This window comes from Apodemus sylvaticus, chromosome 4 (assembly GCF_947179515.1).
Source record: "Apodemus sylvaticus chromosome 4, mApoSyl1.1, whole genome shotgun sequence".
Lineage (NCBI taxonomy): Eukaryota > Metazoa > Chordata > Mammalia > Rodentia > Muridae > Apodemus > Apodemus sylvaticus.
In genome coordinates, this window is record NC_067475.1 from 132,929,701 (window position 1) to 132,945,327 (window position 15,627).

At 37.1% G+C, this 15,627-nt stretch overlaps 1 protein-coding gene across 9 annotated transcripts in view; it reads right to left on the bottom strand.

The window, feature by feature from the left end:
- The window catches only part of Bltp1 (bridge-like lipid transfer protein family member 1), a 204,637-nt gene that overhangs the window by 118,427 nt on the left and 70,583 nt on the right, over positions 1 to 15,627 (bottom strand). For 8 of the 9 annotated variants that reach the window (XM_052180617.1, XM_052180611.1, XM_052180619.1 and 5 more), the window contains exons 21-24: positions 12,740 to 12,967; positions 10,552 to 10,689; positions 2,322 to 2,501; positions 925 to 1,053 (exon numbers count right to left, since the gene is read on the bottom strand). In XM_052180617.1, coding sequence (XP_052036577.1) covers positions 925 to 1,053; positions 2,322 to 2,501; positions 10,552 to 10,689; positions 12,740 to 12,967 — 675 coding nt within the window. The remainder of the gene's footprint in view (positions 1 to 924; positions 1,054 to 2,321; positions 2,502 to 10,551; positions 10,690 to 12,739; positions 12,968 to 15,627) is intronic. The other variant, XM_052180612.1, reaches the window with a different exon arrangement.

Sequence of the window (15,627 nt, forward strand, 5' to 3'; positions counted from 1 at the left end):
AAACGTATACAGTATTTACATCTTAAACACACATGTTAAACCTTATATTTTACAACTTAAAAGGAGTAAATATAACATGTGTAAATTATGCTACAATGAACTTGATTAATAAAACCTTTAACGATATAATCACTTCTCTGGGGCACTGCTCCTTTTTTAACATAGAATTTTAGTGATATAACAAACAAATACAATTTGAATGGCAAGAACATACAGGAAGCACTGTTAAGGAATAAAATGTTACAGGGTCAACTGTAAGCATCTTATCTGCACACAACTACCATTATTTTCCTTGCTTGAAACGCCATGATTTCTCAATCTTCTGAAGTGTGCATATGTAAAAACTGAGAGCAGATGTCCAAACTCATAGGGCATGGAGTGACAGTCATATTCTTCAATTACTTGTCATTGAAAACAGTTTGTAGAGCCTCCTATCTATACTCTATGGCTCTGTGGGGTTGCTAAAATAACACTACCTTGAGGAAACTCAGTATTCTGAAAAGAACAGTCAGTCTGTAAAATCAAAAATCTAAATGCCAATACTGAAATTAAGTTTCAGGATGCTGCGTGAATTAAGTTACATAAGGGACTTACTTGGTTTTATTGCTTCAATTTCTAAATATATACATACATACATATATATATGTACATACATAGCTAAATTACAAATGGATAAGATAGGAATTTTAACAATAAAAATGCAAATTAATATAAAATTCTTACATTATTAATATTTGTGAATTGTTTTCATACTGGCCTCATTTTAGATACAACTAAATAACTAAGAATTTACAAAATCATTCATTGAAAATAGTGAACTACTAACTTCATGGCTATATACATTTGATTTATAGTTAAGTCTCAATGTTTCATTTTAAAAATGGCATAAATGGTTTAGTATTGCCAGTACACCTGTTAACATACCTTGGCTTCACAGACCCGGCGATCAATTCCATGTTGGCATACTATAACTGACTTTGGTCTTTCCAGCTCATACTCTCGACATACCACATGGAAAACAAATGTCTGTCCCCATTCCAAGAGACATGCCAACTACAGAAATAACAGGGTGACAAGATTATTAGCTTTCTAAATAAGTATCCAGTATTCAAAAATTTACCAAGTCTAACATGACTGAAAGAACTCAAAATTGTGTAGCTACTACTTAATAAATACTGGCTAACCAATGATATTCTACCTTGATATCATTTATGAGCTTCTTGCTTTCCATTTGTGAATGTCAAAATACATTATTAAAAGAAAACTAATTTCAATTAAACATTCTATTTCAACAATGTCTAAGCAAATAATTTTTAAAATCAAAGGTCAAATATCTTCTAAAGCTAACTGGATCCACCAGATAGGTAACTGCACAAAAAGGCACTGAAAATTCTCTAATTAATATTTAATTTTGAAAAACTACTTATGATAATACTGAGTTACAATTTTAAAAAAATAGGTACTTTGAAAATTAAAGCCTTTCTATGTAACAGCTTAAGTGAACAGAATAATTCAGATACTGAGATGCACCACCACCGTTGAGCTGATACCCTTGATTTTATAATGCATTAGAGTTGTTGACAATAAACATATTGAGAGACAGATACATATGTCATTCTAAATACATAATTTCAACAAACAAGACTATATAATTTTAGTTAACACAATAAACATAAAATTATCTATGGGTTAAAGTAATGTGGTTCCATATAACACATTCAATGGAGAAAAACACAAGATGATGAGAACTGTTCTCTAATATTATTCAAGCTGAATTAATTGGCCTTCAAATATTGGAGCATCTTTTTCCCCAAAAAACAAGTCTAAAATTCATGTATTATATGGAACTACATATCAGTCAATCATATATGACCCAAAAAACATAAAATTTGGCAAGGGCTTTACTGTTGCTCAATTCTGAGCATCAAGAATGGCTCCTGTTAGAATGGCACTACTGGGATACAATAAATATCAGGCTGGCTTACGGTGACTCTAATTTTTTTTAATGTACTTACTCATTTATTCATTTTACACCTGACTGAATCATCCTCTCCCTCCTCTCCTCCCAGTCTCGCCCTCACAGACTCTTCCCCTCATTATATCCACTGAACAGAAGGGGAAGGCCCCCTTGGGTACCCACCCCTCCCTGGCACATCAAGTTATAGCAGGACTAAGTGCACCCTCTCCTACTGAGGCCAGACAAAACAGCTGGGCTGGGGAAAGAGGATCCAATGGCAGGCAACAGAGAGCCAGAAACAAAGCAGATAACAGGACATAGTACGATGAGGACAAACCTATGGAGATGGCGCTGTGAAACCTACCTGGGGTGCTGTGACCTTAGCTGTAAGGCTTCCAGCCTGCACATCAATCAGCCATGCATATTCTAAGGAGTCACTTCCCAAGGGAAGACCTTCAGCTGAGAACATGGCATGTGCTCTCAGTTGGAGACCTGACAAATTGATGTGACCTTCCCTGAGTACTTCATCCCCGGAGGGTCTCTGCTGAAAACAACAATAAGATAATAAGAAGTCCAAAGAAGCACACTTTGTAATTTCTAATTTCTACTGGCCTAATTCCTCATGGAAATGAACAGTGAAAGTATGCTGTCTGGGAGTAAGAGATCAGAATCTATTCAGCTGATATGTACAGCATCTACACATGAGGCCCACCACAAGGAAAGACACTAAATCTGGAAAGTATACAGATCTCAGACTGGTAACTGCTGGTAACATGAATGAAATCAAGTTAGTACTCTGACAGGGAATGTAAGAGGTAAGTCTTGTAGGGAGGCTAGGAATTATACTATTAGAATACTGAAACAAGAAAACTGAAAAAAAAAAAAGACGATAAAATTAAGAAGGTAGGGAAGGAATGGAGAACCAATACCCATACAGATTTTGAGGACTATTTTTACAAATAAAAGGATAATTTTATCTCATAGACGTATTTGCTTACTACCAAAAAGGAAGTATTATAGAGAGAAATTAAGACATTCCAAATCATTTCTAAGCCCTTTGGCTAAGAATAAGAATCTAAGACATACTATATCCTAAAACAAAGTATTCCTTGATACACTGACTTCACAAGGCATTAAGAATATATACAGGCCTGGAAAGGTATCCTAGCCCAATGACAGGATGTTTCCTTAGCATACATGAAGCCCTAGGTTTGATCCCTGCTAATACATACACACACACACACACACACACACATGCATGAACACACTCACACATTAGTTTGGAAACACACTTAAACACATGGACATTTTCCCTCCTCTCTATGATCTCTGATAACTAAGCTCCTGTGAGAACATCACACAGCCTACCAATATTCTCTTTTTATCTTCTTGTTCCCACTCTATCAACAATGAGACAGATTGTTCAAAAATGCAAATATCATAATCTTACCTCCAGACCCTATAATATGCTACCAAAGCACAACATATGTCTTCTAGAACTTTATATACTTGAAATTATTTATTATTAATTATTTATTTATTAATTTCAATTTGCTCCCTATAGTCTTCTCTACTGAAATCAGTTAAGTTTTGTTTACCAAGAATCTCACAAATATAAGATGATCGAACTAATCCCATGCCTCCTATCAGATCACTATGGTGTAAGAGTGATTTTCAATAGCAACAAAAACAACAGAAAGCCCACATACACATGGAGGTTGAATAATACTCTACTCAATGACACCTTGACCAAAGAAGAAATAAAGAAAGAAATCAGAGACTTTTTAGAATTTAATGAAAATCAAGGCACAACATACCCAAATCTTTGGGACACAATGAAAGCAGTGCTAAGAGGTAAACTCATAGCTCTGAGTGCCTCCAAAAAGAAAATGGAGAGAGCATACACTAGCAGCTTAATGACACACCTGAAAGTCCTGGAACAAAAAGAAGCCAATTCACCCAGGAGGAGTAGAAGGCAGGAAATCATCAAACTCAGGGCTGAAATCAATCAATTGGAAACAAAGCGAACCGTACAAAGAATTAACGAATCCAGGAGCTGGTTCTTTGAGAAAATCAACAAGATAGATAAACCCTTAGCCAGACTGACCAAAGGGCACAGAGAAAGTATCCAAATTAACAAACTTAGAAATGAAAAGGGAGATATAACAACGGAAACTGAGAAAATCCAAAAAATCATCAGATCCTACTACAAGAGCCTGTACTCAACACAACTGGAGAATCTGGAGGAAATGGACAATTTCCTTGACAGATACCAAATACCAAAATTAAATCAGGACCAAATAGATCATCTAAACAGTCCCATAACGCCTAAAGAAATAGAAGGAGTCATAGAAAGTCTTCCAACCAAAAAAAGCACAGGACCAGATGGTTTCAGTGCAGAATTCTATCAGACCTTCAAAGAAGACTTAACACCAATACTCTTTAAACTATTCCACAAAATAGAAACAGAAGGAACACTACCCAATTCCTTCTACGAAGCCATAATTACGCTGATACCAAAGCCACACAAAGATCCAACAAAGAAAGAGAACTTCAGACCAATTTCCCTTATGAACATCGATGCAAAAATACTCAATAAAATTCTTGCCAACCGAATCCAAGAACACATCAAAACGATCATCCACCATGATCAAGTACGCTTTATCCCGGGAATGCAGGGTTGGTTTAATATACGGAAATCCATCAATGCAATCCACTACATAAACAAACTCAAAGAAAAAAACCACATGGTCATTTCATTGGATGCTGAAAAAGCATTTGACAAAATTCAGCATCCTTTCATGCTTAAAGTCTTGGAAAGAACGGGAATTCAAGGCCCATACCTAAACATAGTAAAAGCAATATACAGCAAACCGGTAGCCAGCATCAAACTAAATGGAGAGAAACTTGAAGCAATCCCACTAAAATCAGGGACTAGACAGGGCTGCCCCCTCTCTCCTTCAATATTGTACTTGAGGTACTAGCTCGGGCAATTCGACAACATAAGGAGGTCAAAGGGATACAAATTGGAAAGGAAGAAGTCAAACTATCATTATTTGCAGATGACATGATAGTCTACCTAAGTGACCCAATAAACTCCACTAGAGAACTCCTACAGCTGATAAACAACTTCAGCAAAGTGGCAGGTTATAAAATCAACTCAAGCAAATCAGTGGCCTTCCTATACTCAAAGGATAAGCAGGCTGAGAAAGAAATTAGGGAAATGACCCCCTTCACAATAGCCACAAACAGTATAAAGTATCTTGGGGTGACTCTTACCTAACATGTGAAAGATCTTTATGACAAGAACTTCAATACTCTGACGAAGGAAATGGAAGAAGACCTCAAAAAATGGGAAAACCTCCCATGCTCATGGATCGGCAGAATCAATATAGTTAAAATGGCCATTTTGCCAAAAGCAATATACAGATTCAATGCAATACCCATCAAAATCCCAACTCAATTCTTCACAGAGTTAGAAAGAGCAAGAAGTTAGACTCCAGAAAACCAAACAACCCTATTAAAAAATGGGCTACAGAGTTAAACAGGGACTTCTCACCTGAAGAACTTCGGATGGCGGAGAAGCATCTTAAAAAATGTTCAACTTCATTAGTCATTAGGGAAATGCAAATCAAAACAACCCTGAGATTTCACCTTACACCAGTCAGAATGGCTAAGATTAAAAATTCAGGAGACAGCAGGTGTTGGAGAGGATGTGGAGAAAGAGGAACACTCCTCCACTGCTGGTGGGGTTGCAAATTGGTACAACCACTCTGGAAATCAGTCTGGCGGTTCCTCCGAAAACTGGGCACCTCACTTCCAGAAGATCCTGCTATACCACTCCTGGGCATATACCCAGAGGATTCCCCACCATGTAATAAGGATACATGCTCTACTATGTTCATAGCAGCCCTATTTATAATTGCCAGATGCTGGAAAGAACCCAGGTATCCCTCAACAGAAGAGTGGATGCAAAAAATGTGGTATATCTACACAATGGAGTACTATTCAGCCATTAGAAACAATGAATTCATGAAATTCTTAGGCAAATGGATGGAGCTAGAAAACATCATACTAAGTGAGGTAACCCAGACTCAAAAGGTGACTCATGGTATGCACTCACTAATAAGTGGATATTAACCTAGAAAACTGGAATACCCCAAACATAATCCATACATCAAATGAGGTACAAGAAGAAAGGAGGAGTGGCCCCTTGTTCTAGAAAGACTCAGTGAAGAAGTATAGGGCAAAACCAGAACGGGGAAGTGGGAAGGGGTGGGTGGGAGGACAGGGGGAGAAAAAGGGGCTTATGGGACTTTCGGGGAGTGGGGGGGCTAGAAAAGGGGAAATCATTTGAAATGTAAATAAAAAATATATCGAATAAAAAAAAAGACAAAAAAAAAAAACCAAAGTTCAGAAAAAAAAAAAAAAAAAAGAATCTCACTTCAACTAGCAATGTGACATAAAAAGTGGAAGCTACTAACTAGCTAGACAGATTTGCTTTGTTGGGGCCTTCAATATAACAATCAATATTAAGATAGTTCACAGATATTTAGTAAGCTGTAACTACCATTGCCTTTCTTTTTGTATATGTGTATAGGTCCTATCATGATGTTAGTGTCCCTGCCTTGAAATACATTTATGAAATGCAGTTTTTAAAACATTCTTTAAAGATAAGGACTAAATCTGTAAGAAGTTTTATAAAGAAAACTTCAAATGATAACTGCAATAACTCTAGAAACTCTTCTCCTACAATTTTAATTTTACATGATTTTATATGACTTTATATAAAACTTTTATCTATTCTCTATGCCTTAACTCCTTTTATTAGAAAGAATGCAGAAAATAGTCAATAAAAGTATCTTCTGGAAAAAAGTTCAGAATTTATCAAAATGAGTACTATATTTTGAATGTTATGCCTTGTATCATACTGTATTGAGTTGAACTGTAACTCCTAAAAAAAATAGATTCAGTCCTGGAACTTATGCATTTTGAAAATACAGTTTTACAGGTATAATCAATCACTTTCAGATGAGCTTGTACTAAATTAGAATGGACCCTAATATTACCAGTGTACATACAGGAAGAGAAAAATTAAGACAAAAGGTGCACAGGGAAGATGTCATTGAGAACTGAGACAGTAATCTGAGAAATGCATCTATAAACTAAGAAATACCAAGGGCTGCTGAGATTCCCAGCAACTAAGAAAAGTCAGGAAGTGTCTTCAGTGATAACAGCCCTACTAACATCTTACCACTGTGAACACCCAGAGCTGTCGGGGGATAAATGACTTGTTATTTGAAGCAAGCCAGTCCACGTACTTTATTAAGATAGCTTTAGGCAACTAATACAGATCAGAAATGACCACAAATAAAAAGGGGTGTTGCTTCATAATTGTATACAGCAACCAAAATTTGGCTTCAGATCCTTTCCTTCAGAGCACCCTGGTAAGAGTAATGCTACCAGGAGTACTAGTGGCAGGGTCGCTGGAGAGGGAGGGTTACACCGTGAGGCTTCCTAGCACAGAAGCACAGTAAACAGTGAAGACAAATATTCACATGCTTTCTTACTCTAACAGAATATGAACAAGATAAGCAGGTAAGCAAATCCCAGGCGGATGGGTACAGCACCCTTGTGTTTGGGAAGAAATACGAAGTGTAAATAACCTAGGAAACAAAACACCAACTACCTCAACATCTCCTTCCCATGAATTATTTTTTTTAATTCTACAAATACATTTTAAAATTTCATATCTCTACACACTCATGTTCCTCAACAATATGGATTAATATAAAACTTCATAATGAGCTCAACAAAATGGTTTTATTTTAAATCTAGTAAAGACTTTTGTGAATGAAGTAATTAAAAGTTGAAGCATGATTTTGTAATCTGAAGAAACTAGATATTCATCTAAGATTCTCAGAACTCATCCATAAGGAAATAGTCTTCCCCTTTATTAATATCAAGGCTTAAAAAACCTTTCCTTACCTTTCCTCACACACATATCCCAGAATACAAATTAACCGTAGCAACCCACTAATCACAGAAGAGGTCCAATGTTTTTTTCCAAATTTTATGACAAATTAAAGCTTTATGCAAATAAGATTTCTGTGATGTCAGTCCTGTCTCTTCCTTTTAGTGGTGTCGATATGCATGTAATAAAATGATGCTGAGCTATGAACACATATGATACATATCAATGTACAGTCTGAATCTAAATTGTAATTATATAAAAGTCTTATACTATAAAAGAGTTTGGGTGGAGTGGTTTATTCAAAAGCCTTCCCTAAAATTTTTGTTATTTCCTAAAGATCTATAATTATCTCAAACTGAACATTTAAAAAAGGAAAATAAGAACATTGTCTAACAATTATTATTGATTTTAGCTATTATGATGAGCTACATCAGATATATAAATATAAAAAATAAAATTCTCTATATAAGTGGAAACCTAATGCAGTGGAAACTTCCTGGGATCTGTAAGGGTAACTAACCCTACAGAGGTCCTCTAATATTAGAGGCTACAGAGTCTGAACTGGTCATCTTTTGTAAGTCAACCAAGGCTTCTGGTAATGGAACTGAGTTACATTCAGTTGTACTATTGGACAAAGGTGTCCCATGGAGATCCCAAATCAACCTAGGCTGATGCTAGGACAGAAGGTCACTCTGAAAACTTACAGCAGGAGCCCCACTAATGAGGACAACATCCCTGCAACTCAGTGAAAGAAGAGAGGTAGAGAAGGTAAAAGCACTGAGCCACATTCTAGACTTTTTGGCACAAGAAGATACCCTACATGCTATGGAAAGAGAAACCTGAACACCAGCCCAATCACAAAACCTTGCACCTATAATCTGTCCTGCTGCGATATGTGCTGGGGCACTTGCGGCACAGAACTTGTGGGAGTGGCCAATCAGTGTTTGGTTTAACTTTAGTCTCATGCCATGAAAGAGCCCATGCCCTACACTGCCTGCATGGCCAGGACCTGGACACTGTATAGCTCATAGACCTATGGTAGAATCCAATACAACTGGAAAAAAAACTTCAATGAAGTAATTACTAATGTCAGTCTGCTATCCTCATAGATTGGTGCCCTGTCCAGTAATCATCAGAGAGTCTTCTTCTGGTAACAGATAGGAGCCAAGTACAGAGACCCACAGTCAAACATTATACAAATAGAGAATCTAAATTGTAGGGCTCCGTTGGGTGCCCTTGGAGATCAGGGAAACCTTCCTTGGAAGAGGAGGAGGAAAGAGTGCAGGATTCAGAGGTGACTGAGGACACCAAAAGAAAGTGGTCCGTTGAGTCAACTAAGCAAGTCTCATATGGGCTCACAGAGACTAAAGCGGCAAAAATGGGGCCTACATGGGTCTGTGCCGGGACTTCAAGTGTATTTTATGGCTATTAGCTGTTTTTTCTGTAGGACTCCTGAGTGTGGGAACAAGTGTTTCCTCTGACTCATTTGCCTCCTCTTAGAACTCATTTCTTCCTTTTGGGTTTCCTTGTCCAGCGTCTATAGGAGGGCTTTTGCCTTTTCTTAGTCTATCTTGTTTTGTCCCATTTGGCTGTTGTTTCTTGGAGGCCTACACTTCTTTGAAGATAAAATAGAGGAAGGTGGATCTGAGGTAGACTTTGGGGAGCTGGAGAAGTAAAGGGAGAGGAAACTGTGGTCAGGATGTGTTGCATGAAAAAAAAAACTATTTTCAATAAAGAAAAAAATTTCAACTTAAAAATAAAATAAATAAATATTCAAACTAGCCATAGATGTTGGCTCATGCTTAGAATTCCAGCACTCAACATGCCAAGAAACAGAAGATTACAAGTTCAAAGCAGGCCTGGATCCTTTGAATGTCACTGGTTCACATAAATAAAAAGTCTACAAATAAAAATATAATCAGCTATGATTAAAACAAAAGTAAAAATGGCCATCCTTTTTTAAAATAAAATGACTGGTTACTGTACATACTCCATTAAAAGTGATTGTCTACTAATGGTCTGGAGATGTACATTTTTAGTTTCATGTACTTGCCTTACACTAAATTCCAATTGTATTTTGACATCACACACACTTGTAGTAACAGGTAGCAATAGAAGCCATTTGACATTTAAAAAAACAATTATAGTGTGAATCTGCCCAGGATTAGAATAAATCCTTATCTGGTTAGAGTCACTAGTTCTCTTCCTAAAGATTCCCAAAAAGTATGGTGAGGGAACTTTCAAGGTATTGTCTAAGTTTATCAGGTGACTCAGAATTAAATCACTGACATGTATGCTTTATGGTACTAGTTAACAGAAATCATCCCCTTCTATAAACACATCAGTCATGAACTATTTCATTCCATTTATGAAAGCAAAAAAAAAAAAAAAGTAAAACATAATTAGGATTACATCAATAAGGATTAGCACAAACAAAAAAATATGATTAACTCTACAAACAGCTCTAATATGTCCACATATATAAAAAAAAAACAGTACTACAGTGAAATTAAAAATCTATTTTAAAAAACAATCACACATGGACGCTAACATTATTTTGACAACATATATATTAATGATAAATATCTTAAATTTTTACCATATGTCACTTTGACATTACCTGATAATTATCACTAACAAACACATTCAGGGGTGACAGGACAAGTTGCAACATGGTCTCTCTGAATCCTTTTTTCATTTCAAAACACAGTCTTTCCAAGAATGCTGTTGGGCACTCAGGGCCATCAGTGGTTCCGTGCTAGAGTTAAACAAAACGCCACCATCAAAACACAAAGTTCAGAAATCACAATTATCACGAATAAGAGATTTTGATTCTTCAAAGGGAATAGTAGTAGTGCAAACTGATCAAATTATTGTGTCCACTTTTTAACACATAAGAACTAGAGGTGAGTTCTGCTATACAATGGTGTATGTGTGGCCTGAAGGCAGACTGCAGCACAGCTCCAGAGCCCTCTCCTTGTATGGGTCGGAAGCTCCTGGCTTCTTTGTCAGGCCAAGTCAGCTTCAACAGGCTCACCGACAGGCTGCAAAGTGAAGCAGAACCAAAACCAATCCCAAATCCAAACCTATAACACAACTCAACCTCTGAGGTCAAACCTGAACCTCTTTCTTTCCTTTCCTTTCCTTTCTTCCAGAATGCCCTCATGGTCTCATGATAAAAGTTAAAAAAATGTAAGGTGAGGATGTGGAGCAAGGGGAACACTCCTCCATTGCTGGTGGGAGGTTAAACTTGTATAACTGTGGAAATCAATTTGGTGGTTTCTCAGAAAATTGTGAATAGTTCTAGCTCAAGACTCATCTATACAACTTCTGGGCATATATCCAAAAGGTCCTCCACTCTCCCACAAGGACATTTCCTCAACTATGTTCATAGAAACTTTATTCATAATAGCCAGAAACTGGAAATAATCTAGTTGTCCCTCAACTGAAGAATGGATAAAGAAAATATGGTATTCTATACAATCTATATCTATACAATTGAATGCTACTCAGCTATTAAAAATAAGGACATCATGAAATTTGCAGGCAAATGGAACAAGAAAATATCAACCTGAGTGAGGTAACCCAGTCCCAAAAGGACATAGAGTATGAATTCACTTATAAGTGGATATTAACCATAAAGTACAGGATGCCTAGTACACTCCACAGACTGAAGGAGGCTGGACAGGAAACGAGGACACAAGCAAGGATGTTTGAATCTCACTTGGAAGGGGAAATGGAATGACCATGGAAGGCAGATAAACGGAAGGAGGGAACAGGGTGAGCGAGATCAGGAAGGGAATTTGGGGGTTTCAGAGCAGGGTGCAGGAAGGGGCAGGGGGGACAGCAGGATGACCATGAGAATGAATCAGCAACTGATGGGGCACGGGGACTGGTGGGGGGCATCTCCAGGAAGAGATGGAGACCTGGGGTAGGGGAGGCACCTAAGAATAAATGGTGGTATCTTTAGCTGTGACTCACATCATTGGGGTTATAGAGCCTGGGGAGTCTGCCTCCTGTGGCTAGGCAGGAACCCAGTGGAGAAATAGGGACACCAACCCACCCACAAAACTTTCAACATAAAACTTATCCTGTCTACAAGAAATACAGGGACTGCAGGTGGAGCAGAGACTGAGGAATAGACAATCAATAACATGCCCAACCTGAGACTCATCCCATAAACAAATACCAAATATTCTGTTAGGCTTGCAGACAGGAGTATAGCATGGCTGTCCTCTGAGAAGCTCCACCTACCAACTGACTCACACAGATGCAAATACCCAGAGGCAAACAGTGGATGGAGCTTGTGGACTCTTATGAAAGCATAGGAGGAAGGACTGTGGGCCCCCAAAGAACAACAGAATCAACTAAACTGGACCCTTAGGGCTCTCAGAATCTGAACCACCAACCAAAGAACACACACAGGCTGGACACAGGTCTCCCTGCACATATGTAACAGATGTGCAGCTTGGTCTTCATGTGAGTCCCAAACGCTCTGGCTGTATGTGGGATACGTTCTTCTAGCTGGACTGCCCTGTCTGGCTCCAGTGCAAGAGGAAGTACATAGACTCACAGAAACTTAAAATGCTAGGGTGGTGGGATACCCAGGGGGCCCCAACCTGCTCAGAGAAGGAGAGGGGTGGAAGAATTGTGGGAAGGAGTGATCAGGAGGAGGGCACTGAGTGTGAGGTAAAGTGAATAAATAAAAAGTAAATTAAAAAAAGAAATTAAAAAAAAGAAAATGTAAAGTTCAAAGATATACAGCTTCCTCTGTTAGACAGGTATCATAATATACATATCACACTTACCACAGGAAGGCGCCCGTGAACCTTATACAAATTAACAAGTACAGTAATATCCCAGGGCCGCAAGGCAAGAGGATGGATTGACTTGGCTGAACTTTCATTTTCCCTTTTGTCATTGTCCATTCCAACAGCAGTCCATCCAGAACTGGAGGATGTTGACAGTGACAGGACAGGGCTTGAAATGACCTCTTCAAAGTCCATGTACATGTCATCTTCTCCAAAGTAGTTTTCCTGTAAGTATTTAAACAAGCTACCATTAATAAGAGAAGTCTCTGAGCCCTATGTTATATAATATGTATCTTACCAAACTGCCATATTTACCTAAAAGCATCAGGCCTACTTAAGTCATATGAAAAAGAACATTTCTCTTTGTAAATAAATGTTCTGCATTAAAATATGCAATATAATAAAGCTCCTAGACAACTTACAAAAATTTAGATCTTCAAAGACACTCTGAAGGTCTGAAGGTCTCAATGGCTTTCAGTCTTTGCTTCTCAAAATGAGATAACCCCAGGGGAATTTTCAGAGAGAAGCAGACTCATTCACTGAAAGCTAATTTGGCTAAGTCCAATTAGATAAATATGTAATTATATATGCCAGTTAGAATATTTCCCAAAAGATTCAAAAGCTCTTAGTGTACATCTTATATTATTAATGAAATAAAGCAGAATTTACTAACAATTATCAAATTTCATTCACATAATTCATTAATTTTTATTTTATATCCAAGTATTTAAAGTATTATTATTTTGATTTCCTTACATTTGTAAATAAACTTTATCTTAAACAAATTTAGTTTTGATTGAAGTTCTCTTTCATTTTCCCTATTTGATCTGTGAGTATGAAAGAAAACTTGTTAAGTATCACCACTGTTAGTTATATTGTTAAGTATGAGAACTTAGTCAGTATTTTGGCATATTCTGTACTGTTGGTTACTGACAAATTTATTTTAGGACTAGGTTGTAAATATCAGGCCACAGAACCTTCTTCTAGGAAAGGATATTCTTTTTTTTTTTTTTTAGGAAAGGATATTCTTTTGGCTCATATAATTAATAAAAAGACTATAAGTAAAATTCTACTACTATTAACTCAACCAGTACCTTTCCCTATTTTCTTTAGTCCTGTCCACCTATAAATAGCACAGTTGCAACCTAAAACTGTGATCATTGTCCTTGTAAAACAGGATAAAAAGTATGAATAAAAAAATAAAATTATATCTTAATTCCAACATTACATTTCACGTATAAACATGTGTGCTAGATATGTGTAGTATATGAATATTTGGTGCTGGCACATGCAGAGGCCACGGGAAGACACTGAATGCCTTCCATTACTGCTATCCTTAGTCGCTGAGAACAGTCTTACTGATTTGCAGGATCACCATTCAACCAGGCTAGTTGGCCAGTATGCCTCCAGAACCCACACACAATCATACATGACTTCTTATGTGGGTGCTCAGGATGCCACTCAGGTGCTAATGCTTGCACAGCAAGCTCTTTTACCAACTAAGTCATTTGTCCAGGCTCTATAATATTAAATTTATAAAAACAAATGTGGTTGTTGTTCAAACTTAAAAAATTCAAATGCATGCCTTAGTGGTAACCAATAGCTCTTGACCTGGACTTAAGACTTGCTCAACAAGAAGTAAATTATGCCTAGTACTGGAAACCTAACTAATTATTCAGTGATGTGAAGTCATGGATATTAGAAGGGAATCTATAACCACTACTAAACCAGAATAATCCCTAACAATCTAACACTCACCCTTACTCCCACAGATAAGTATAGTCTTCAACCTTCATCAAGGAAACTGGATTTTGCACTACAAAATCCACTGGTAATCACTACAGAAAACTGCAAGTGATCAATAATGCAGAGTTGTGGAACCTAGTCCCAGTAAACACATCTGCATAATACTCCCACACTTAAGGAAACATTAAGGGAACATTGCAGAAGGGGGACAGAAATACTGTTAAGAACCAGAAGATCGGAAGATTGTTGTGAGACTGTGTCTCCTAAAAAGTCAAGTACCACACTCATTGTCTCACCAACATGGCTGCCTGGACATGCGCTAAACAAGAATGATACCAACAGACATGCCAAAGTAGAGAGGAAAAGCCCATAAGGCTGCAAAACTCCACAAAGAACTAGAGGTAACTGAAAAATGCTGAGAGCAGAAGAAATCTTCTTCTCTAGGGAAGAGTACGCCAATTGGTTATATTTAGGAATGTATATGTGTATGTATATGTATGTGTGTATATATATATATATATACATATATATATATATGTATGTATATGTTATTTGTATCTATGTGCGCATGTGTATGTGTGTATACATAACAAAAAATAAGGCCATGAATTTGAAAGAACAAGGAGGGGTGCTAGGAAGGTTTAGAGGGATGAAATAAAGGGACAAATGTAATTATATTAATCTCAAAAAAGAAAGAAAGAGGAAGTCAGGAATTTTGATTCAGCCAATAATCTAAGTACTCAGGAGACTGAGGCAGGAGAATTGCTGTGAGAACAAGGCTAGCTTAAACTACAAGATTAGTATCAAGCCACTCTGGAGTACAAAAGACCTTGTCTCACAAGAACAAACAAACAAACAAATGTACATCCCCCTCCTGCTAAAACAAAGAAAAAGAACAAAATCAACGGTGGGAGGGATTTCTACCCAAGACCATTAAAACCACTTTAAATAAGGAACACACGTATTGCATAAAACTTTCATCCACAGTGACTATTTGGTACCACTAACATATGACATGACTATAAAGAACAAGACTGTCTTCCTCATTAGTGAAAAATAAAACAGTAAATGTAGGTAAGTATGTTAATAGTACTATTATACAACCATATGTCTTAACAGAAGAAATGACTTGAAGCTTA